Source organism: Mytilus californianus, unplaced genomic scaffold (genome assembly GCF_021869535.1).
Source record: "Mytilus californianus isolate M0D057914Y unplaced genomic scaffold, xbMytCali1.0.p SCAF_3, whole genome shotgun sequence".
Lineage (NCBI taxonomy): Eukaryota > Metazoa > Mollusca > Bivalvia > Mytilida > Mytilidae > Mytilus > Mytilus californianus.
Window position 1 is genome coordinate 270,959 of NW_026262679.1, and position 23,312 is coordinate 294,270.

A 23,312-nucleotide genomic window follows, 5' to 3' on the forward strand; every position below is an offset into this window, starting at 1 on the left:
TTTGATCGATATTTATCAAGTTAAAACGAGATTTCTATACATTAGTTTTTCATGTTTGAGGTCGGGAGACAAGAGAAAGGGGTGGGAGAAAGGAGAAAAGGGGCGGGAGAAAGGAGAAAGGTACCCCCTGTCCGCCCTCTCAATAGTGGTTCGTTTGAAAAGATACGTTGGCAAACAAGGGATTGCACGGTAATCTTTCATAAAAGGGAAGTAATGCGACTGGAGCGCCACTCTTGGTGACAGGTAAAACAATATGTCTGTCAAAGTTCAGTGTTTTCTCTTAAAGTTAGCGAACTATCTGCCAACAATCTTGAAGTAACAACTATGTAGTGGGAAAGTCACCTAACCTTTCGTGAAGAAAAAAGACCAGTCACTATTATATGCGATCTTATTTTGACACAGTGTAAAAAAAACTTGTAGGCCTTGTTTTTATGACATTAGTCATTATGACATTTAATGTGGGTGTTCTGCATGATAATTACAATATTTTGTCGATTCTTTGTAAATCGCAAGTGGTACCTGTAGAAGAGTTTGCCCCATTAAAGTTGCATATTCAACATTACTTAGAAAAACTCAGGGCCACTGTGATATACATGTGAATAAATATTAATTTCTGGATAGTTCTACATGTTTTAAGTAAAGCAGTCCTTTGAAGTAAAAATTAACAACAATCAATAAGCATAACCTGTTAACTCTTGTAACATTGTAAGCCAATGTTCTCAAAATCTCAAAGGAATTTGAGAGGGGGCGAGAGGAGCTAGGTCTCATCCCGATTTCCTGGTTTTAAAATTAAGAGAAAATCCCAAAATCCCAGACATATTTTGTGAAAAATGCTGATCCCGATAAATTTGTTTTACAATTTTAGAGTTTGTAAGTTCAATGCATATAATTTAAATGTCTCGGGTATAGTCTTGTCAGCGGTATTAACCAATCCGATCTGCTTACTCTTCGGGAGCACCCCCTGGTGTTTGGTGGGGTTCGTGTTGCTCGACAGTCTTTGGTTTTCTATGTTGTGCTTTGTGGACTTGTTTGTCTTTTTTCATTTTTAGCCATGGCGTTGTCAGTTTATTTTCAACTTGTGAGTTTGAATATCCATTTGGTATCTTTCGCCTCTTTTTTTCAACAGTGTTCTTAACCCTTTCACCGATAGCCGTCCTGACAGAAGCTACTCTGAGATGATGGCTTCCCTGGCTATTATGACACAAGTGGGAGATCTTCATATTAAATATCAATAAAAAGTTGTCTGTAGTTATTTATGTCTTTATATTATTCACTTTCACCATGGACAAAGTTTTGTTAATGTTTTGATCATTTTTTCTTCATAAAAAATCAAAATTTGCAAATTTTCGGCATTAGAGAGATGAAATTCTCGAAATTCAACTTTTTTACCCAAAATCGTAATTTTTTAACCCAAAACAGCAAAAGTTTGAAAAATTCAACAAGGTTGTACAAAATCCTTACACTGAACGATGTCCATTCCAAGTGTTTTTGTACATAAAACGGCATTTTATGTCAAAAAAAGTATATTAGTCTGGCTTCAATTCTTCCATATTCTTTCAAAAAAAATGTTTCCTTATTTCAAAGTCTAGTAAAATCCGTAAATTTCATCTGATTTTGACACGGTTTTCAACAAACGGAAGCGCCATGTTTACACTTTCATCCAGGTATTCAACAAAGAATAACTTTTTATATTATAGTAAAAACCAAACATTGAAGTGCTGCGAGCAAACAAGCACTTCTTTTTCAAATCTCACCACTTTTCCCTACCAGTTTCAAAAAGAGAAGTCACTTCTCCCTGTGATTTTGAAGTAGTGTGAGCCCTGGGTAATCAACTTTTCTGGCCAATATGACCAACTATTTACCCTTATTCAGGAGGATCCTTTACTAATTTTTTTGATACTCTAAAAAAGTAGTTGACAATTGTATGACACAATGTATCTTGAAAAATAACTGAAATGATTGTTCAGTTCACCTTTGAATTGTTTTCTCCTGCCACACCCACTCACTATGAAATCAGTTGACTGTTGAGATTTACAACCAAATCAAGGCAGAAATTGTTATTTCAATTGATTTGTAAGTTCTGTGTACCTGAACATGTTTCTTGATTCAATTGACTCATTTATATCAAGGTTAATGTCAAAGTTGATCAATATGAAAATTCAAACATGACTTTTAACGACAACAAAGAACCTGCATTATCCATGATACATAGATGTGATATACATTTGACTTTGCCTAGTGTTTTAGTTTCAATTTAAGGTTGTAAGTCATGTAAAAGATGGACGAAAGATACCAGAGGGACAGTCAAACTCATAGATCGAAAACAAATTGACAATGCCATGGCCAAAAATAAAAAACAAATAGACAAATAATAGTACAGATGACACAACATAGAAAACTAAAGACTAAACTAAACACGAACCCCACCAAAAACTGGGGGTTATCTCAGGTGCTCTGGAAGGGTAAGCAGATCCTGCTTCACATGTGGCACCCGTTGTGTTGCTTATGTTATTACAAATCATGTAAATTTGTTGGGGAAAGACTATTCATATTTTTTATCAAATTTCAAATTGTTTGTTTCTATTAGAACACTTAAATCAAAATCTTGTAAAATTGGACATTTCAGGTCATTGAGTAAAACTTGGCTTTGGGTTATACATATGAGAATGTAATATCAAACTGAAGAAAGAGACTTTGTGATGGAAAGAAGTGTTGGGTAAGTACCAGTACCAATAGGTATCTCACCAAACATGCTGTTTTACTGTTATATTGTATGCTGAATTGACAGGTACATTTAGTAGTATTTTACATAGGTTAAAAGACAGGTTTATGGTGTACACAGGGTTTGGTTAAGACAGGTTTATGGTGTACACAGGGTTTGGTTAAGACAGGTTTATGGTGTACACATGGTTTTGTAAGACAGGTTTATGGTGTACACATGGTGTAGTAAAGACAGGTTTATGGAGTAGACAGGATGTGGTAAAGACATGTTTGTGGTGTACACAGTTATTGTAAAGATAGGTTTATGGTGTACACAGGGTTTGGTAAAGACAGGTTTATGGTGTACACTGTGTAGTCAAGACATGTTTGTGGTGTACACAGGGTTTGGTAAAACAATTTTTATGGTGTACACAGGGTTTGGGAAGACATATTTGTGGTGTACACAGGGTTTGGGAAGACATATTTGTGGTGTACACAGGGTTTGGGAAGACAGGTTTGTGGTGTACACAGGGTTTGGTAAAACAATTTTTATGGTGTACACTGTAGTAAAGACATATTTGTGGTGTACACAGGGTTTGGGAAGACAGGTTTGTGGTGTACATGTAGGGTGTGGTAAAGACAGGTTTATGGTGTACACAGGATTTGGTTAAGACATGTTTTTGGTGTAGTACACCTGAGTTGGTAAAGACAGGTTTTTGGTGTACACATGATTTGTTATAGACAGATCTTTATGGTGTACCAACTTCCTGTTTACAGATTACTTATATAGTCTAACACATAATGGCCATGTATGATGCATGTATTTTCTTCACATTGTTTCTAGGGAACTACATGTACAAGTAAGAGTTTCCATAATTTTGTTGTCAGGCTTCATGTGAACATGCTTTACCCTGTGAATTGTTTTCAGATTCATTGCTCATCAACTTTTTGTTTACCAAATTCTTAAAGCATGTGTATCATTAGTAAGCAGTAGCAAGTTTTACTTGTTTATTTTAAATATACAAGAGATATATGGTATCTATGAGTCAGAAATTATTTACGTTATTTTTAAACGTAAAATTTAACCTTGACCAATAGAATAACAAAAGGCACATACAAGAACAGAATTACAAAAGTTACTGAAAAGAACCTATTATAAAACTACATTGAGTACAGAATAAGTACATTTTGACTTAAAAGAACATTTACCACTTCTGTAGTTTTATGGATAGCATTGTCTTCTGACAGCATGGCCTTTATAGGATTTACATTTAATTGCACCCTAGTTGAATAATCCGAAGAAACTAGTATTTAATTGTACTCTACTGTTCCCTGCCAAGTCTGATATTTAATGCTACTCTACTGTTCCCTGCCAAGTCTGATATTTAATGCTACTCTACTGTTCCCTGCCAAGTCTGATATTTAATGCTACTCTACTGTTCCCTGCCAAGTCTGATATTTAATGCTACTCTACTGTTCCCTGCCAAGTCTGATATTTAATGCTACTCTACTGTTCCCTTCCAAATCTGATATTTAATGCTACTCTACTGTTCCCTGCCAAGTCTGATATTTAATGCTACTCTACTGTTCCCTGCCAAGTCTGATATTTAATTGTACTCTACTGTTCCCTGCCAAGTCTGATAATATGTTTTCATGTTGAATTTCAAAGAGAATTTGCACTATAAAAATTCCATTTTATCAGAAAGTATAAATATTGATCATACACATATCAATTACACAAAATGAACACTAAAAACAACAATCTCAACTCTTCTACAATCTGGATCAGTGCAAACTTTACCTTATACAGTTCTGACTGTCATTATTTAATAGGCTGTTTTATTTTTGATGCTCTTTAATGTTATGTATTTAACTTCCCAACCATCTGGTCTGTAGTGTACCTGATGATAGTTATTTAAGAAACATATATCATGGTCAAGTTTGTACCTGTGTCATAAGGTTATACTGTTATAGTATCTTTTACAATGTGAGTCTGTGTAAAAGCGTAAATATGTTTGCACATGTTTATATTACTTATTGTTATTAAAGGTCTAGACTGATAGGACTTTTCCAGCAGTTGGATAAGATTGGTGGAAAGGCTGCTAAGAATCCATCCTCTACAGATGACCTACAACAGATCAGATACGTTACATCTAAAATCTATCAGCTGCTTAACCAACAAGGTATTGTATTCACAGATAATACATGTATATGAATAACCTCAAATTAATGATGTCTTACATGTAATCTAACTTCTTAAAGGGCATTATCTGCTGACTTCATGTCCGTCTAATTAACTTAAACATTTAGATTTGATTTAAAACCTACTAAAACGAATACATTAGAATTACAAAAGTCACACAAGAAAATAAACAATGCATGAAATCCTTTAAAATTGTTAATATTTTGGGCCCTGGCTCCACAGTGACCTCTCACATAAGATATGTGTAAATAATATACCTCTACTAGATGCTTAACACACAAAAAATTATGTGCACACAAATGTTAAATAAGTAGCCTCTATTGTCAGCATATAAAAATCTATAATCTATAAATGTACATGTAAGTAACATTAAAACAACAATTTTAGAATCTACTACTAGGAACATGTGGCATAGTGGCAATATTTTTGTAGGACAGACATTTATCTGTAGTTGACAGCAGTGGAAAATACAAAATTGGTGTGATCTGCAAGCACAACATGTAAACTCAAGTAAATGCTTTTCATTTTTTGCAATAAATGTAGAATCAATTCATTTCTGAAGAGACTTTTATGGTTGTTTATCATATACAAAACTTTTTTGGGAAATTATAGAATAAATTGTCAGTAGTTTTGTATAGCATGTATCAGAGTATAGAACTAAATCATTCAAAAGCAATGTCTCAAATGAATCTAGATTGCATATTTTATTTCCAGAAAAAATTCACAGAGATTCAGTTCTGAAGAATGCAGCACAACTAGATTTAATCTTGTGTACTTTAAGGGTGAGTGTAAGATTCATTTGAACCAAACAAAATCACTCGATTTAATAATATATTTTGACATTGTAATTAAGTATTAAATTGCATTGTTTTCTGTTTTGATCTCATAACAAACTATCAAACATGAAATGTAACCCTTACAATGCTTTTACAGAAAATTTGTTCATCCATCAAGTCTTTCTTTTGTGCAATATTGATAAGATTCAGATTTAGGTAGTAATATTAACTGATTGATTGATTGTTGATTGCTTAACATCCAGTGGCAAATATAGGTAGTAATAGGTATTACCATTTGAAACCATACTGATACACCTATACAAATACTTCTGAAATGGCCCTTTTTCAATTCAACAACCTATTTTTTTTAATTCTGATAATCAATTTACAAATATATATAAATAAATATAATGATACTTTCAATGGATTTATACTTCTTCCAACAGTTTTTTTCAGCTGCATGTTTCTCTATGTATTACCATGGATACAATGACTCAAAACTTAAACAGTTAAAATTACACAGTTCTATTTTTTTTTCTTTGAAAAGTACTTTTGTCAGGATCATTTTCTACATTGTAACCATCTAGTTTCTAGACTGTATAGTCACAAGGAAATTCACAACAGGTTGTTTGATATTAATCATAGTTATTGATACATATATTAGTTGTATCATTTCAGAATTGTTCAGATCGAGCAGTTGTTGTAAATATAATACATATTCTCTTGGAGCTATTGGGGAAAACTCGTAAGTTCACTGTTACTGTAAATTCAGAAATTATTGCGTGCATTTATTATTGCGATTGTTGAAGAATAGACAAAAATGTGAGTTTAATAATTGCGATTTCAGGAAAATCTGCATACAGATATATGTATCAGATATCAGAATGCGAGTTCTTATTATTGCGATACTCACCCAGTCACATTATTCGCATTAATAAAAACCTCGCAATAATTTCTGAATTTACAGTATATATAATAAATGTACTGGAACTATTTAAAGCTACAGTAAAATAAAATGCATATTCTCCTGGAATTGTTTGGAAAAACCAATTATTTACAGTTATATATACAAGTCAATGTTCTTTGTAGATTGAGATAAGTTAAACAAAAGGGAGCTGCTGATTTATTATTTCTTAAACAGACAAATCTGCATGTTTATGGCATTTTTCTGGTGAATTGACATAAGAATAGATATTGAATATAGAAAATCTGACCAAAATGAGATTACAAAATCATTAATTAAAGAAAACAACCAAAAAGCAATGTATGTCTGTTGAAGGGGAAAACATGGGTTTTGGTTGTGTCAATGTATGTCTGTTGAAGGGGAATACATGGGTTTTGGTTGTGTCAATGTATGTCTGTTGAAGGGGAATACATGGGTTTTGGTTGTGTCAATGTATGTCTGTTGAAGGGGAAAACATGGGTTTTGGTTGTGTCAATGTATGTCTGTTGAAGGGGAAAACATGGGTTTTGGTTGTGTCAATGTATGTCTGTTGAAGGGGAATACATGGGTTTTGGTTGTGTCAATGTATGTCTGTTGAAGGGGAAACATGGGTTTTGGTTGTGTCAATGTATGTCTGTTGAAGGGGAATACATGGGTTTTGGTTGTGTCAATGTATGTCTGTTGAAGGGGAAAACATGGATTTTGGTTGTGTCAATGTATGTCTGTTGAAGGGGAAAACATGGGTTTTGGTTGTGTCAATGTATGTCTGTTGAAGGGGAAAACATGGGTTTTGGTTGTGTCAATGTATGTGTGTTGAAGGGGAATACATGGGTTTTGGTTGTGTCAATGTATGTCTGTTGAAGGGGAAACATGGGTTTTGGTTGTGTCAATGTATGTCTGTTGAAGGGGAAAACATGGGTTTTGGTTGTGTCAATGTATGTCTGTTGAAGGGGAAAACATGGGTTTTGGTTGTGTCAATGTATGTGTGTTGAAGGGGAAAACATGGGTTTTGGTTGTGTCAATGTATGTCTGTTGAAGGGGAAAACATGGGTTTTGGTTGTGTCAATGTATGTCTGTTGAAGGGGAAAACATGGGTTTTGGTTGTGTCAATGTATGTGTGTTGAAGGGGAAAACATGGATTTTGGTTGTGTCAATGTATGTGTGTTGAAGGGGAAAACATGGATTTTGGTTGTGTCAATGTATGTGTGTTGAAGGGGAAAACATGGATTTTGGTTGTGTCAATGTATGTGTGTTGAAGGGGAAAACATGGATTTTGGTTGTGTCAATGTATGTCTGTTGAAGGGGAAAACATGGGTTTTGGTTGTGTCAATGTATGTCTGTTGAAGGGGAAAACATGGGTTTTGGTTGTGTCAATGTATGTGTGTTGAAGGGGAAAACATGGGTTTTGGTTGTGTCAATGTATGTGTGTTGAAGGGGAAAACATGGGTTTTGGTTGTGTCAATGTATGTCTGTTGAAGGGGAAAACATGGGTTTTGGTTGTGTCAATGTATGTCTGTTGAAGGGGAAAACATGGGTTTTGGTTGTGTCAATGTATGTCTGTTGAAGGGGAAAACATGGGTTTTGGTTGTGTCAATGTATGTCTGTTGAAGGGGAAAACATGGGTTTTGGTTGTGTCAATGTATGTGTGTTGAAGGGGAAAACATGGATTTTGGTTGTGTCAATGTATGTCTGTTGAAGGGGAAAACATGGATTTTGGTTGTGTCAATGTATGTCTGTTGAAGGGGAAAACATGGGTTTTGGTTGTGTCAATGTATGTCTGTTGAAGGGGAAAACATGGGTTTTGGTTGTGTCAATGTATGTCTGTTGAAGGGGAATACATGGGTTTTGGTTGTGTATCTAACCTTTTATGAAGCTCTAGATGTTATATAGCTTATAAATTAGTTATATTTATTTGTAGTAGTTAACACAGGTAGTATTAGTACACAATATGAATTACTATTTTGTTCAGGTCTTGTTTTGTCATTTTCAGTTGACACACACAAGATAATTTTTAAACATATTAATGTCAAACCTACCTCAATAGTATAACCCAAAATTTCTTTCATTGTCAAGTAATTTGATTAGAACAGAGTTAAAGGTTTCAAATTGTCAAAATTGAACATAGAAAAAAAAAATTTAAACATGACTAAGTAATAGATCTTAATTTGATGTGTTATTATTTTAGACTCAAGCTTTACGTAGCTGAGTTTATAGTAATATACTTCTTGTGTAAAAACACAATTGCCTCAGTTTATAGTGTCTTGTGAGAAAAGGTTGTTTACCATCTGGGTTTCGGCTTAAAAGAAAAAATGCACCTCAAAGAACAGGTATCTTCTTGCTTTTATTGTTTTTAATCAGCACATTTTGTTGTCAAAATACCCCTTCCTTTATCCGTCTTAAAAAATAAGTAAATAATTAATGATTTATGCATCTTAAATTATATGTTCAATGACGATCCTAATGTAATACCTTCACCAGGAAATATGAAAACTTGTCAGTTTATGCTAACAATTGTTTTTAATTTAAGACAAGCTTCTACAAATAACTTTTTTCAAAAGACAAATTTTTTTGCTGAACTGTTAATAAATTCCTATATTATGCATTCATAAAAGTAAATCCTCTTAGGGCTGTTCCATTAAAACATACATGGTATCCAGCAAAGGCACTTTAAAAATGAGGCAAATTAAAATTTCACTTACATTTCCACTATGCAAAAGACACCCTACCATAGTTGAGATTTGGAAGTGCCTTCCCTGGGTCCAATGTATGTATGAACAGCCCTTATGAGATTGATAATCTTATCATTGTCATTTGTATTTTTAGAGGTAGGAAAGAGATCCAGTGCCCTAGTCAGTGCTAACACAACCAATATTTTATTACAATGTATGGTAAGAGAAACTGAAGATAATGTTACTAATGATGATCTGTTGATACTAGCTCATCAAGTGCTGGCCAAATTGTCAAATAAAGGTAAGATATGATTCTATTTTTATTGATTGAAATGTTATGCAAAGTGGCTTAACTTTTTATTTAAACGATTGTATGTCTGAAGTTCAGCAAATTATTTTTGCACATCTTTCACATAGAGTCTTATAACTGCAATATTACTTGCTATATCTTTTATTACTTAAAATAATGAAATATAGTTTGACTTTCATTTACGATACCATATATAATTTATGAATGACGACATAACAATGTAGACTGTTTTAGTTTTCTGCAGATTCTTTATGTCATAAATAAGGAAAAGGCTACATGTGTTCTACATGCTAATGTGACATAATTCTATTTGACAAAAGTCAAAATTCTTATTCAGAAGTGATTTTTATGTGTATTGTAACAAATTATTCTGAATGAAGAACATTCAGTTTAGATTTAAAATGTTTTATATTTTCAGACAGAAAATTTTCTACCAAAGCTCGATTACACAGAACACTGCTGATAACTTTATCATTAATAAAGAGTAATATTTGTCAGTTTAAAAACCTGCAATGTTTGTTACAAGTGTTCAAGTCATACACCAACAACAGTAAGTAATAATGTTCTAATTTTGTCAGAAAAAACTTTAGTTGTCAGGAACTACCCACATTGCATACTATTTCCCTTTTTCAACACCTTTAGTTCTTTAGATAATTCTCAAGCATTAATTTTAAGATTATCTTTTGCTCTTTCAAAAACACATAGATGTCAATTTCTGGTGTCTCTGTAATTAATCATAATCAGTCATGTATAAGCTGTACTGGTAAATTGTCTGCACACCCTTTTTTGCCACAAGAATTCCGGAAAAAATGTTGTCACATGTTAAAAAACGTGTAGTTAAAACTCTAGTAATTTCAAATCATGTGTGATTGTTTGCAGTATTTACATTTTCCATCAACAAGTAAAAGTTGAAAATGCTTTTAAATGATTCTAAAATGCTTCATGAGTGTTTAAATAAGCCAAAATCACAACAACAATTAGAACTGTTGGTTATGTCATTAACCAGAAATAGGAATAGAACGTGTTAATTGTAAATAAATACGGTGAGAGTGTGTGGAAAATCCATTCTTAATAGATGATACAAAAAAATATGAATTTGAAAGTAAAATAGTGGAATCCTTCAATAAAATACTGTTAGATATATTCATCACATTTAAGTTCGAAGGAAAATTTAGCTAAAACAAAACACATGCAGCAGTATGAAACACCAAATCTGAACGAATAACATAACGTTTTGTAGTTTTTAAATCATTATACTGGGTTCCTGGCTGACAACTACACTTTGTTCATAGTGTAAAATACAAGCAGATTCCAGTTAACATTATGCAATGGTATAAAAAGAAATGAGAAATTTGTATTAAAGAATTTAATTCTGATATTTATCAGTTAGTATTGGATTATTAAATTAAAATTGCACATTAATATTGATTTAATAGGTTAATTATTAAAGTTTTGAAAAGAAATAAGGGTGCATTGTACCATTTTAAATTTTAAAAAAACATGGTGGAACGTAAACAAACATCGTGATATCAATTTTTCTCTGATTTTTTGCTTATTAAACTTTATAATGCACCCATGTGTAGCAAATTTAATTTTGGAGTACAAGACCACGGACAATACAAGACTGAATTCATTAATCACAATTTGTTTAGACTAATGGTTATTTATAGACAATCAATTCTGAGTTTTGACATGAGTTTGTTTTTGAGATATTTTGAATAAAAATTACTGTTAGTAACTTGAACAGAAGTTAAGATCACTTTTGGATATTACTGTCACTAGGTAACAAAATATTTCAAACTAGGAAAATATAGATAAACAAAGCCTTCTGTAAGATATACAATATATGCACAAGGTAAATACAGAAACCCATTTTTGTCTATTAATGGAACCAAAGTGTATCAGTCCTGTAAAAAAAACTTGAGGTAAAATGTTGAACTAAACTTTAAAATTGAAATATTTTATATTTTAGGTGTGAATGCCTCGTATTTGGGAAAGCACAACTCTATCCCTCCTATGTTCAGAGTCATTCAACAGTGTGGAAGGAAACACACTACAGTCCTCAAATTAGCACTAGAAATTTTATATAACTTAACCAAATCTAGTAAGTATTTTATATAACTTAACCAAATCTAGTACATATTTTACACTTATAACTAAACCAAATCTAGTATATATTTTATATAACTTTACCAAATCTAGTACGTATTTTATATAACTTAACCAAATCTAGGAAGTATTCATGTAAAGTGATACAGAAGAATGATTGATTGATTAATTGGTGTTTAATGCCACTTTCAGCACTATTGTGCTATTTCATGGCGATCAGTTTGTATTGGTGGAGGAAGCCAAAGAGAACCACAACCTTTGGTAGGAAAACTGACAATCCAAGTCAAGAGTCAAGCGCACCTGCAACGTGCGGTATTCGAAATTAATAACCTCAGTGTTGACTGGCTAGTGATATAGTTACGTAGTTCGACTACTTAGACCACTCAGCCACCAAGGCCCCTCCTACAGCAGAATGCAGTTTGTCAAAAAATAATTCTCTAGTATTATAGAAACCAAATAAGACACTTTGTTACCTGAAAACTACTGAATTTTTCTGGTATATGAGTTGCAGCTAGTTTTTGATTAAATTTTAAATATGTGTTAATTGTATTCTATTGCTTGGTATTATGTGTAAATGAGGAATTTCCTGTATTTTATAGGAAACAATGCTGCCAGGACTATAGGAGGAGAACATGTACCACATTTGTTGGGTCTGTACCAAGACTGGCACCAGTTAGATACTAAACACAGACATGTTAACATTAGAAAAGCTATCCTGAATATCCTTAAAAATATCACTAACCTTAGTAAGTATTACTAAGGGGTGATCCGTAAAAGCATTAGGCACTTTGAAATTCCAATTATGGGTTAGTGTCAAGTACAGTGAAAATGAAAGTGGAATTCCAAATTTGCCTCTGTAGATGGTTACCCTATTTTGAATGTGCCTTTCCTGGGTACAATGTATTGTTAATATGAAACAGCCTATACATAGATACTAAACACAGACATGTTAACCTAAGAAAGACCTGAATATCCTTAAAGCATCACCAAACTAAATGTTTGAATAGCATTCTGGTTGGCCTAAATATATAGGATTCTTAAATATAAGGTGTATAGTACATAATGTGTGTTCGCATTTTCAATATATATTTGAAATTCCAAGCAAGCTGAAATATTTTTCTACTCCAAATAATTAAAAACATAGTTTGAAATTTTGAAATTTTGCCCAATACATGTTATATCTCTAAAGCCAATGTGATAGTTTTCAGTGTTGTATAACTATAGTAATTTGCCAAGTTGATTTTTATGCCCCACCTAGGGGCATTATGTTTTTTGGTCTGTGCGTCTGTTCGTTCGTCCGTCTGTCTGTCCCGCTTCAGGTTAAAGTTTTTGGTCAAGGTAGTTTTTGATGAAGTTGAAGTCCATTCAACTTGAAACTTAGTACAAGTGTTCCCTATGATATGATCTTTTTAATTTTAATGCCAAATTAGAGTTTTGACCCCAATTTTACGGTCCACTGAACATAGAAAATGATAGTGCCTGCTTCAGGTTAAAGTTTTTGGTCAAGGTAGTTTTTGATGAAGTTGAAGTCCAATCAATTTAAAACTTAGTACACATGTTCCCTATGATATGATCTTTTTAATTTTAATGCCAAATTAGAGTTTTGACCCCAATTTCACGGTCCACTGAACATAGAAAGTGATAGTGCGAGTGGGGCATCCATGTACTATGGACACATTCTTGTTTTTTAATTGACATGCTTTGGATACCAGTTTTCATGGATTTTGTGGGTATAGGTGAAAATGGTACCAAAGAAAATAAATTAATCCACTGTATAAGTCAAAATTTCTGGGTGAATTTAGCTATTAATATACCTTGTCCTTAATGAAGCTATCATTTATTGGCAGAATCAGGAAGAAAAGCATTAGCAGATGCTAATGGGATACAAGTTTTATATGACACTGCCCAGGATGTTATAGATTGTAGAGAGATGGAGAGTTTGATACTGCTGGCAAGTGTGATAATGAGGAAATGTTGCCCTAGGAATAAACTACCATGTGATATTAGGAGTCCAGTCAAATTTGAACTGCCAGAATCTGAACTTTACCCTGAAAGTACCAGACAAGGTAACATAATAATTTTATACTTTATCAGTACATTCATTGAAATAAAGAAATGGACCTGACTGTTTTTTTTATATTAAGAGCATTCCGTCTTTCTCTGAAAATAAAATGACATAGAAATCCTTTCCTTAAAATCTAATTACTGTTAATTGAAGTAATTTTGCACTCACAACAATATTTAATTTGGATCCATGTCTTAGCATACCAATGTCTGACTTAATTTTACTTGATTTTAGAAAAAAAATAATCTGAAATTATGTATCATTTCCAACTCGGTAAGCATCATAGATGTACAAAAATTCTAGAGAGCATTGCAAAAATTACTTGCCTTCTGACTAGTACTTTTTGCAGAATTTATTTCATGTATGCTTTGTAGTGAATCATGGAATGATACTCATTTCACATAGACCAATCTAAGGCTTTCAGATAATATATGCATGTATAGTTGTACCTTGATGTTCAACTAGGGAATTGTTATTTTATTCATGTTTAAATAATTCTCTATGTGCAATAATAGAGGGCAGGCAATTTATATTTGTGATAATGGTAATTGCATTTGGCATCTGAATAAGTGATAACTGTATTTGTAGAAGGTAGTATAAGCTATGGAAGTTCCAGCGAGACCCCAGACAGTGACAGTAGTTCTTTAGAGGATGATGATGATATTGACAGTGATGACGAGAGATTCAAGACAGATAACTCTGAAGAGACTGAAGATGATCAAGGAGAAGCACCACAACCTTTTAAAAGAAATCCTGATGATCTACGAATGTATGATAAATTCTTTCCTGAAATATTTGAAATTGAGGTACAACATAAAATTACTGTTTGACACATTATTTTTACTTAACTTAATTTAAAGGGCATATGTAATTTATTGCCATCACTTGAAATCATGCAGGGTCTGTCATCATGTCTGCCATAAACTTTTAAAAAAAAAGCAAAAAAAAGCTAGTATTCCTGTAAATGAATGTCAGCTAAATGTGGTTTTTATTACCCTGAGGAGAAAAAACCCAAACTGATTAATTTATTATCAATTTTGAAATTTGGTCATTTATCTGGGTTAACAACTGAATTTGACCCAGAGCAGATTTCAAAGTGTGGAATAAGTTATAAAGTTGTTTCTAGAAGTTATATTGATTTTAGAATTTAACAGTTGTTTCACTAGCTCTTGATAAAATTCCAACAGAACTGACCCGATACATGAAACTATGCAGGGTCATTGCTGATTTCTGCTGTGAAGTAGATACTGTAAATCTTGAAATTTTTGCAACATTTTCATTATTGCAGATGGAGGAATAGGTTTTGTAAAAATAAAAACTCTCATTTAATATTTGAATGCATTATTTGTATGCAGCATCTCCTTAAATCCTAATAATTAATCTCATATTTCAATTCATTGTTCAATGATCGCAGTTACAAAAGCATGCAAAAACTCAGAATTAACAGTGTGCAATATTGATAAGATTTAGTTAAAAAAAATTTAATGTTTCTTAATGAAAAAAAGTATTTTCTTCACCTTATAAATCTATGTGTTGTTTCCATATGACCATCAGAATTGTTCAAGATAATTGTTTGAGAGTAAAACTGAATAATATTATTCATATGAACAGAACTGCTTGTAGACATTTTAAAAGAGACATGAGAAATTAAAACTTCTTTGAAATTTTTCAGATTAAAGAAGATGATGATTCTGACCCATCACTGATTCCTCCAACATCTATTTATATACCAACTGGTAACTTTGACAACTTTATGTCTTCTGAAGCTCAACATGTTAAAAATTCTCTGTATCAAAAGGAGGGAACCTTCTTATATTCTTCACGGACCAGTGGTTATAGTAGTTATGAATCTGACTATCCTGACTCTTATCGGCCTGGGCGGTGTGATTCAGCTACAGCTATAAACATGAAAACCGGATCTAGTCTCTTTTCTTTAGACTTGCCTCAAAAAGGTGCTATCAAAAAAACATTAATTTCTCAACCAAAGACAAGCAAGAAATCAAAAGCAGGCAAAAAATGTAACAATAATAAAAAAGGAGTAAAGAAAACAAGTACCACAAGCTATCCAGATTTACTAGAAATTGAAACTGAATTTGAAAATATGAATATTTCTCAAGATCAAAAAGACGTTGATGAGACAGGGTCAAGTAGTGAAGATGAAGATACTGATTTATATTTCCATGATGTGTTAGTATATCAGGACAAGGCTTGTTGCACTAAAGGAGTGTATAGGTTTGAGAAAATAGGCTACCCTGATCTAATTGGAGCTAGAGGTTGTCCTTATTTGGAACCATTATACAGGAGAAAATTTGGTGTTCAAAGGTATAATGTTTATTTGTAAATAATTTAATTTTGTGTAAATGTTGATTCTTTGATATAATGATAGTGAAGAAATATTTTGTGTAAAGAAACAAGTTTTTGACCACACAAAACTAAACTTAAATTCAAGCTATGGTGAAGGTAGGAGAATAACATAATTTGTTTTGAAAGTTTTTGAGGTTCCTTTACATATTAGTGGTCTCTAGGGGTCAAATTTCTAAATTTTAGATAGAAAAATTTAAGTTTTGGAAAAAAAATAGAAGATGGTATGGTTTGTTGTAAGATATGGAAATTTTGTGATTTAACTATGACAAGGAAATCAAATGAATTGTATGTTTTTACAGGGCCAAAGTATTTGAGGATATAGACAGAATGATCCACCCAGAGCATGTGATAGATAGAGACGTATATGATGTGGATGCCACCATTAAAAGATGTGGATCAACTTACTGTAACAGGAATTCTAATCTTAGTAATAGGGATGAACTTAGGTCAGTTTACTTATATGTATTAAGAAAGCAACCCAGCAATACAAAAATCAAATAAAATTTCTATAAGTTCCTACAAAAGGTGTCAAAATAAACAGAGTTGGGAAAGAAGTTTCAGAACTTTCCCATGGGTAATAATTGAAGTGAACTGTACTGATTGGCATGGAAAATAGAGGGACAATAGATACCTGACAATAAGTGGAGATTTAAACTGTGTCACTGAGCGGACTATATATATGATATATCAAGTGTAACTCAACTGTTTGTTAATTTTATCAGGGCAAAATCCAGTTGTTTTTAATTTTCTAAAACATCAAATGCATTTAAATTTTATTTACCTAGAGCATGCTATGTCTTAAAATTTGTCCAGATGCACAGGTTTGTCTGTACTCTGTAATTTTGACGTGAAAATACAGTCATTTTAGCCAAAGGGTCCACATGAACCTTAAAATGAAAATGCTGTACTGTAGCTAACAGGAGAGAACCTCTGATGGTAAATACTTAAGTTTTAGCTCACCTGGGCTGAAGGCCAAGTGAGCTTTTCTCATCACTTGGCATCCGTAGTCCGTCGATTTTGGCTTATATCTCTGAAACTAAAGTAAAAGTATAATGGTTGCATTATTTCATGCATCAATTGTAAACAAAAATATCAGGTGAGCAACACAGGCTCCTTGGAGCCTCTAGTTTAATTTATCAAAATGTCATTTTATACAATAAAATATTCTGTGATGTCAAAGGAAGATAACTTGATACAGAGGAGTACTGAGACTTTTAATTTGGTTTTTTTCAGAATTGGTAGTCAGTTGGATGCAGTGGGAGCTAATTCCCTTAGATTTAATGCTCAGTTTGAATGTGGGAATCTCAGGAAAGCAATATGGGTAAAATATTTTAATTTCTGTTAGTAATAATTGAAAAATAACAAATATCTACAGCAGGCATAGTAATATCTGATGAGCATCTGGAGCATGTTATTATATAAAGATATTAATTTTTTTGATTTTCAAATTCAATGGGCAAAAACTTTGCCTTTTTAAGAATGCATTAGCTGTCAGGAATATGGCAAATATCAAATAGTTCGTTTCTATGTATGTTGGCGTTTGTTTTTGTTGCACTTCAGTGTTTCTGTTGTTCTGTTGTTTTCCTCTTATAGTTGATGTGTTTCCCTCGGTTTTAGTTTGTGACCCAGATTTGTTTTCTCTCAATCAATTTATGACTTTTGAACAGTGGTATACTACTGTTACCTTTATTGAATAAACAGCATTGGTTCATAATAAGCACTCTTAGTTTTAGGCAAAGCTTCCGAAACAGTCCTAATGTCTGGACAAGTCTGACAAATTATATTCTGAACTTGTTGTGGCGAGTCTGAACTGAACATGTAACTTGGGTTTGCCATTTTAACATAATTCAGAAAAAAATTGAAGTTTATGCAATTTTTTTTACCTGACCTTTTGCCTTTAACAGCCACACATTTCCATTCATAAAAGTGAAATGATTTATAAATTCTATAAAAACAAGCCGTACTTTAATACCCCTCATTACAATCAAGGTTAATAAGTTGTTTGACAACTCAAATTTACCTGTTGAGGTGACAGGTAAACTATTTTGTACTGGACATCGATTGGCCTATTTAAAGTTATTTTCTTATATTTCACTGTTTTGCATCTATTGAATTTAGTAAAAAAATATTTAGACTATCAGAATTCGTATCAAAATATCATTTGATGATATATTTGAAAAGATATAGCGAAAAATCGTTGGAACCATGTTGTTTGAACTTGTACACGGTGTGAGCATGTGCACAGGCAGTCAGGGGTACTACTTGTATAAGTAATTTTTATTTACTTGAAGAAGTAATATTAATATACTTATATAAGTAAATTTGTAGGATACTTATACAAGTGTATTTTATTTACTTGTATAGGTAAAAAAAAAATGGCTTAGTTATGTCCCTTAGACATTCAGATTTTTTTACTTATATAAGTGAAAAAGTCATCATATCTTCTTTTCTTGAATTCGTAGGACTTCTTTGCTCTAATAGAATTTTTGATTGTCTGTCCTTTGCAGATGTCTTAACTAATCATTTAAGTGTAATTTCATGGACAATGAAAATCTCATTTGTCTGTTACCTTCAGAACACTGCTCATTTACAAGCCCCCAACAAGGAGCAATTTTTGAAGGCCTTGCGCAAATACTTAAGATCTTTGCGCAATCAGTTTCTTTATTGAATTAATGAGATGAAACATTGAACTCTAAGAAAAAATTATGAGCTAACCTGGGAAAAATCATTAAAGGCATGTTTTTACATCTCAAAACTTGAGAATTTTTGTGGGATTGTAAAAAAAATTTACTTATACAAGTGAATTTTTGAGAAAATTAAGGGGAGATTATTCAAACATTATAATTAACTTATATAAGTATATTTTTTTTACTTCTTCAAGTAAATAAAGATTACTTGTACAAGTAGTACCCCTGACTGACAGGTGTGAGATTAAATTATGCATCCATATTCTTCAAAATACTAAACATATCATTGATACCTTTATCTTACATTCGTTTCAAGTATTTTCTTTAAGAAATAATGTGGAAAGAACTCCTTAAACTCAATTATCCTTTGTAAAGGTACACAGATTTTAGGTATCCATCTCTGGTCAGTATTTTACTATTGTGAAGTCAACATCTGGTATTATAAAAATATGCTTTTAAAAAACAAACGTAAAGGTAATGACAGTGTGATATTGCATAAATAAAGAGTCTATTGCAGATATTAGTATGCTGATGTTGCACAATTCGTATGATGCACTATCAATGTAACAGTTTATGTCAGAACATCAAATTTATATCAAAAGTCTGAAATTAAATATCGTTCTATGTTAGTCATTGACATGACACCCAAATGATTACTATGATTGCCTTTTGTTACTATAAAGTCTAAAAGGATTAAAATCGAGGTAAGACAAAAATGTCCCGCTGGCTCAAATATTTTTGTAAGCCCTTGTTTTAGGACAACTATGTAATTTAGAGACAAACTGTACCATTTAGAAAATGGATATACCAAAGCAGATTTACCTTCAAATTAAGATAATAGATTGTTCATGTCAACTGCAAAGTCATGTTTTTAATTGTAAAGTTTTCTTTGCATTTTTAGGTGAGGGAGTTTGAATATGACTTAATCTTGAACCCAGATGTCAACACAAACCACCACCATCAATGGTTCTACTTTGAAGTTAGTAACATGATAGCAGATATACCATACAGATTTAATATTGTCAACTGTGAGAAACTAAACAGTCAGTTTAACTTTGGTAAGTATAGATTGATATGAAAATTAGGAGATGTGGTATGATCACCAATCGGACATCTATCCATCAGAGTTAAAATGAAGTTGATGTAAGCAATTGTAGGCAACCGTACAGTCTTTAACAATGGAAAAACCCATACAGTATAGTCGGCTATAAAAAGCCCGGTCATGAAAAATGTGAAAAAATTAAAGAGAAAACTAGCAGCCTATTTTATAACAAAACAATTTACAAAAAAACAAATATAACAGACATGAACCAACAAAACCATCGAAGTACAGGCTCCTGACTTGGGACAAGCATACAAAGAATGTGGTGGGGTTATACATGTTTGAATACAGACTAGATTGAAAAAACCAAAGTACCTACCAGTAAGGCTACTAATCCTTTCCCAAGGTGATGATACAGATTTAGTTTTAATATTTATGAAAGTTAGTAATGATACAGATTAAATATTGAGGAAATATTATTTGATGGTTAGTCTTGCATGACTAAGTTAAAAGGTTATGCTGAATTTGTTTATTGACTGATATCATAAGTTGTTAGTATTACTAAATCTGCTTTTAAAAATTTCAAGCAGAAAATATATTGATTAATTTCAGGAATGAAACCAGTGATGTTTTCTGTGACAGAGTCTATAGAAGGACGACCATTTTGGTCAAGAGTGGGTACAGATATCTGCTATTATAAAAACCATTTTACACGGAGTGCTCAGGCTACAGGAGGTGTTAAGGGGAAGACATATTTTACAGCAACATTCACAGTCAAATTCAAACATAACAAAGACATATGTTACATGGCATACCATTTCCCATATACATATACTACATTACAGGTGAGTAGATATATGTTACATGGCATACCATTTCCCATATATATATATACTACATTACAGGTGAGTATAGGTTATCTATAGGTTATATGTTACATGGCATACCATTTCCCATATACATATACTACATTACAGGTGAATATAGGTTAACATACCTTTAGATATATGTTACATGGCATACCATTTCCAATATACATATACTACATTACAGTTTTGTCTTTTGTTGGAGTCCATATGTAGACTGTTAAAAGTCTTTTAATACATCCGTCATAGACTATTATGGTCTATGGTCTTTCTGTCCAACCATCTGTTCACTTCTAGTACAAAAGCTAGCAAATGCTTTCATCAAATTTCATGAAAATTGTAAGGAATATTTGAATCAGTGCACTGTCAGATTTTAGGCAATTTTTCACATATTATGCACTAACTGGAGTATTCTTGGATTGATTTTCTTGAAACTTTATGCTGTTGATGGAATTGTTAAAAGTAAGCTACCTTAATTGAAAATATTCCAATTTGTTATTCCAGAGCTATGGAACTTGAACCATCAGGTTTAAGACAATTTTCCAGATGTCACACAATAACTCCAGTATTCTTGGATAAATTTGCTACAAACTTTATATATTTGTTGGGAATGTTGTTGATTGTGAAAATTCTTGAATTTGCTTTTCTGGAGTTATTGGACTTTAATCTTACGCTTAATGACATAATTCTCCAAGTTTTTCTTCATGGCCATTTTACTGACTTCTCATTAAATTCCTGCTACAATATCCCATTTTATTCTTGAAACAATTTTAATATGCATATGGATGAAGATAATTAGCACTCTTGATGCAGATGCTTTTTTGGCTTTATTTGTTTTGATGTTTGTGTTGCTGTATCATAGACATATACCCCACAATTCCAGTTATTTTTATGTAATACTCAATATTGAAGTTGACCGATTTATGGATATGTGAAGCTACTTATTTGCTAGTCTTATTTCAACCCCTAAACTTTTGTAATCACACAACCTGTACCTCATAAATGTCTTTAGATAATGTAAGAAATACCTGTCTCAGCAAAACTTCTGTGATTTCAACACTTTGAAATGGCAAGTCTGAGATTATAAGGATGTGGAAAGTTTTGCAATGTACTGATATTTGATATGGGATAAAAATTTGTCAGAACATTATCTAATGATAGGCAATGAATAGAACTAAACAGTCATAGACATATTAGAGATAACTTGCATAAATAAAACATCAACATGGATACATGCATCCTATAATTTTGTTTAAGCATGGACAGTGATTTTCATGGTGATATCAATCTGAAAATTACAATAACTAATGCAACAATTCATATTCATCTGTTGAACAATGTATCTTATAGGAATTGTCTTCCCTTTACTATTATACTAATCTGTATATTGGTATTACTCATTAACTGTAAACAATAAAGACCTATGTTCATTTTATTATATTAATCTGTATATTTGTATTACTCATTAACTGTAAATAATAAAGACCTATGTTCGTTGGATTTGAGATACTTGGGCCATAACTGAAATTGAGGTCAAGGTCTACTCCAAATATACACTGCCCCTCCGCAGATAGATATTATTTAAGACATGTATCAATGTACTGATGTACTCGTATATATATTTAATATTCTATACATATATCAATCTGTAAGAGACAACTGGTGATAGTAATGTTATATTTTATTTTTCAGACTCATATTCAAATATGGGATAGATCTACTGATCATTCACAGATATTTTTCCGTAACCAAACATTTTGTCAAACGATAAGTGGTAATAATGTACCAGTATTAACTGTCACAGCTCAGCCAAAGTCGTATAGTAGAGATAATGTAGAAGAACTTAGTAAGTAAATTGTGGTAATAATAAAGTACAAATTCTTAGTTGTCTCCAAAGGGTAAACTATGAAAACAACTCAAAAAGACAGACACAGAAGTGAGAAAATAGGGTGTAAGGTAGACACTGTAATAACATTTTATTGATATATTTTTGAGACTAAAACTTTTTAAGACTCTAAAATTACATGCAGTCTTTTGCTATCTGTAAACCATTGGACCACACACCAAAGGAATCAACAATAAAATCAATTCTAAGTATACAAGCATGCTTGTCCATCTTGATTGTGCAACTTACCAATATCAAACCTGTACTTAATTGAGTCTACATTAATATAGAGATAAAATATTCTTTATTATATTTCAGGAAGTAGACCTTATATATTTCTTTCCGGAAGAGTTCATCCGGGAGAAAGTAATTCTAGCTGGGTTATGAAAGGTAATTTGATTTTTAGGCAGTTAAGCTGCCTTATGCGAGCACCCTAGATTTGTGTTCTACCCAATAAATGCTGAAATACGTGCCATTGTTATTATCTAGCTGGATATAATGTTATTTATAACTAATTGAATAGTTTTTTCATACTTTTAATTCTGGATTACAAAAATATGACCAGAAAAAACCTTAAATGATCGTCGAACCACCCAAAAGTTTTGAAGTTGCACATAGGAAGTAGAGCACATTAGGAATCCTTATGTAGTTTATTATCCCCTGTGCTTTTGGCTAAGATGTCAAAGAACAATT

At 32.2% G+C, this 23,312-nt stretch overlaps 1 protein-coding gene across 2 annotated transcripts in view; it reads left to right on the top strand.

The window, feature by feature from the left end:
• The first annotated feature begins 220 nt into the window (after positions 1 to 220).
• LOC127733784 (cytosolic carboxypeptidase 1-like) overlaps positions 221 to 23,312 on the top strand; it is a 40,482-nt gene continuing 17,390 nt past the window's right edge. For both annotated transcript variants that reach the window (XM_052243098.1, XM_052243099.1), the window contains exons 1-18: positions 221 to 243; positions 2,627 to 2,716; positions 4,750 to 4,883; positions 5,618 to 5,685; positions 6,358 to 6,424; positions 9,446 to 9,592; positions 10,020 to 10,151; positions 11,574 to 11,705; positions 12,310 to 12,456; positions 13,558 to 13,776; positions 14,364 to 14,581; positions 15,448 to 16,097; positions 16,439 to 16,585; positions 17,373 to 17,460; positions 19,728 to 19,884; positions 20,481 to 20,713; positions 22,427 to 22,580; positions 22,938 to 23,009. In XM_052243098.1, the coding sequence (XP_052099058.1) occupies positions 2,700 to 2,716; positions 4,750 to 4,883; positions 5,618 to 5,685; positions 6,358 to 6,424; positions 9,446 to 9,592; positions 10,020 to 10,151; positions 11,574 to 11,705; positions 12,310 to 12,456; positions 13,558 to 13,776; positions 14,364 to 14,581; positions 15,448 to 16,097; positions 16,439 to 16,585; positions 17,373 to 17,460; positions 19,728 to 19,884; positions 20,481 to 20,713; positions 22,427 to 22,580; positions 22,938 to 23,009 (2,782 nt within the window). In that variant the 5' untranslated portion in view covers positions 221 to 243; positions 2,627 to 2,699. The remainder of the gene's footprint in view (positions 244 to 2,626; positions 2,717 to 4,749; positions 4,884 to 5,617; positions 5,686 to 6,357; positions 6,425 to 9,445; positions 9,593 to 10,019; positions 10,152 to 11,573; positions 11,706 to 12,309; positions 12,457 to 13,557; positions 13,777 to 14,363; positions 14,582 to 15,447; positions 16,098 to 16,438; positions 16,586 to 17,372; positions 17,461 to 19,727; positions 19,885 to 20,480; positions 20,714 to 22,426; positions 22,581 to 22,937; positions 23,010 to 23,312) is intronic.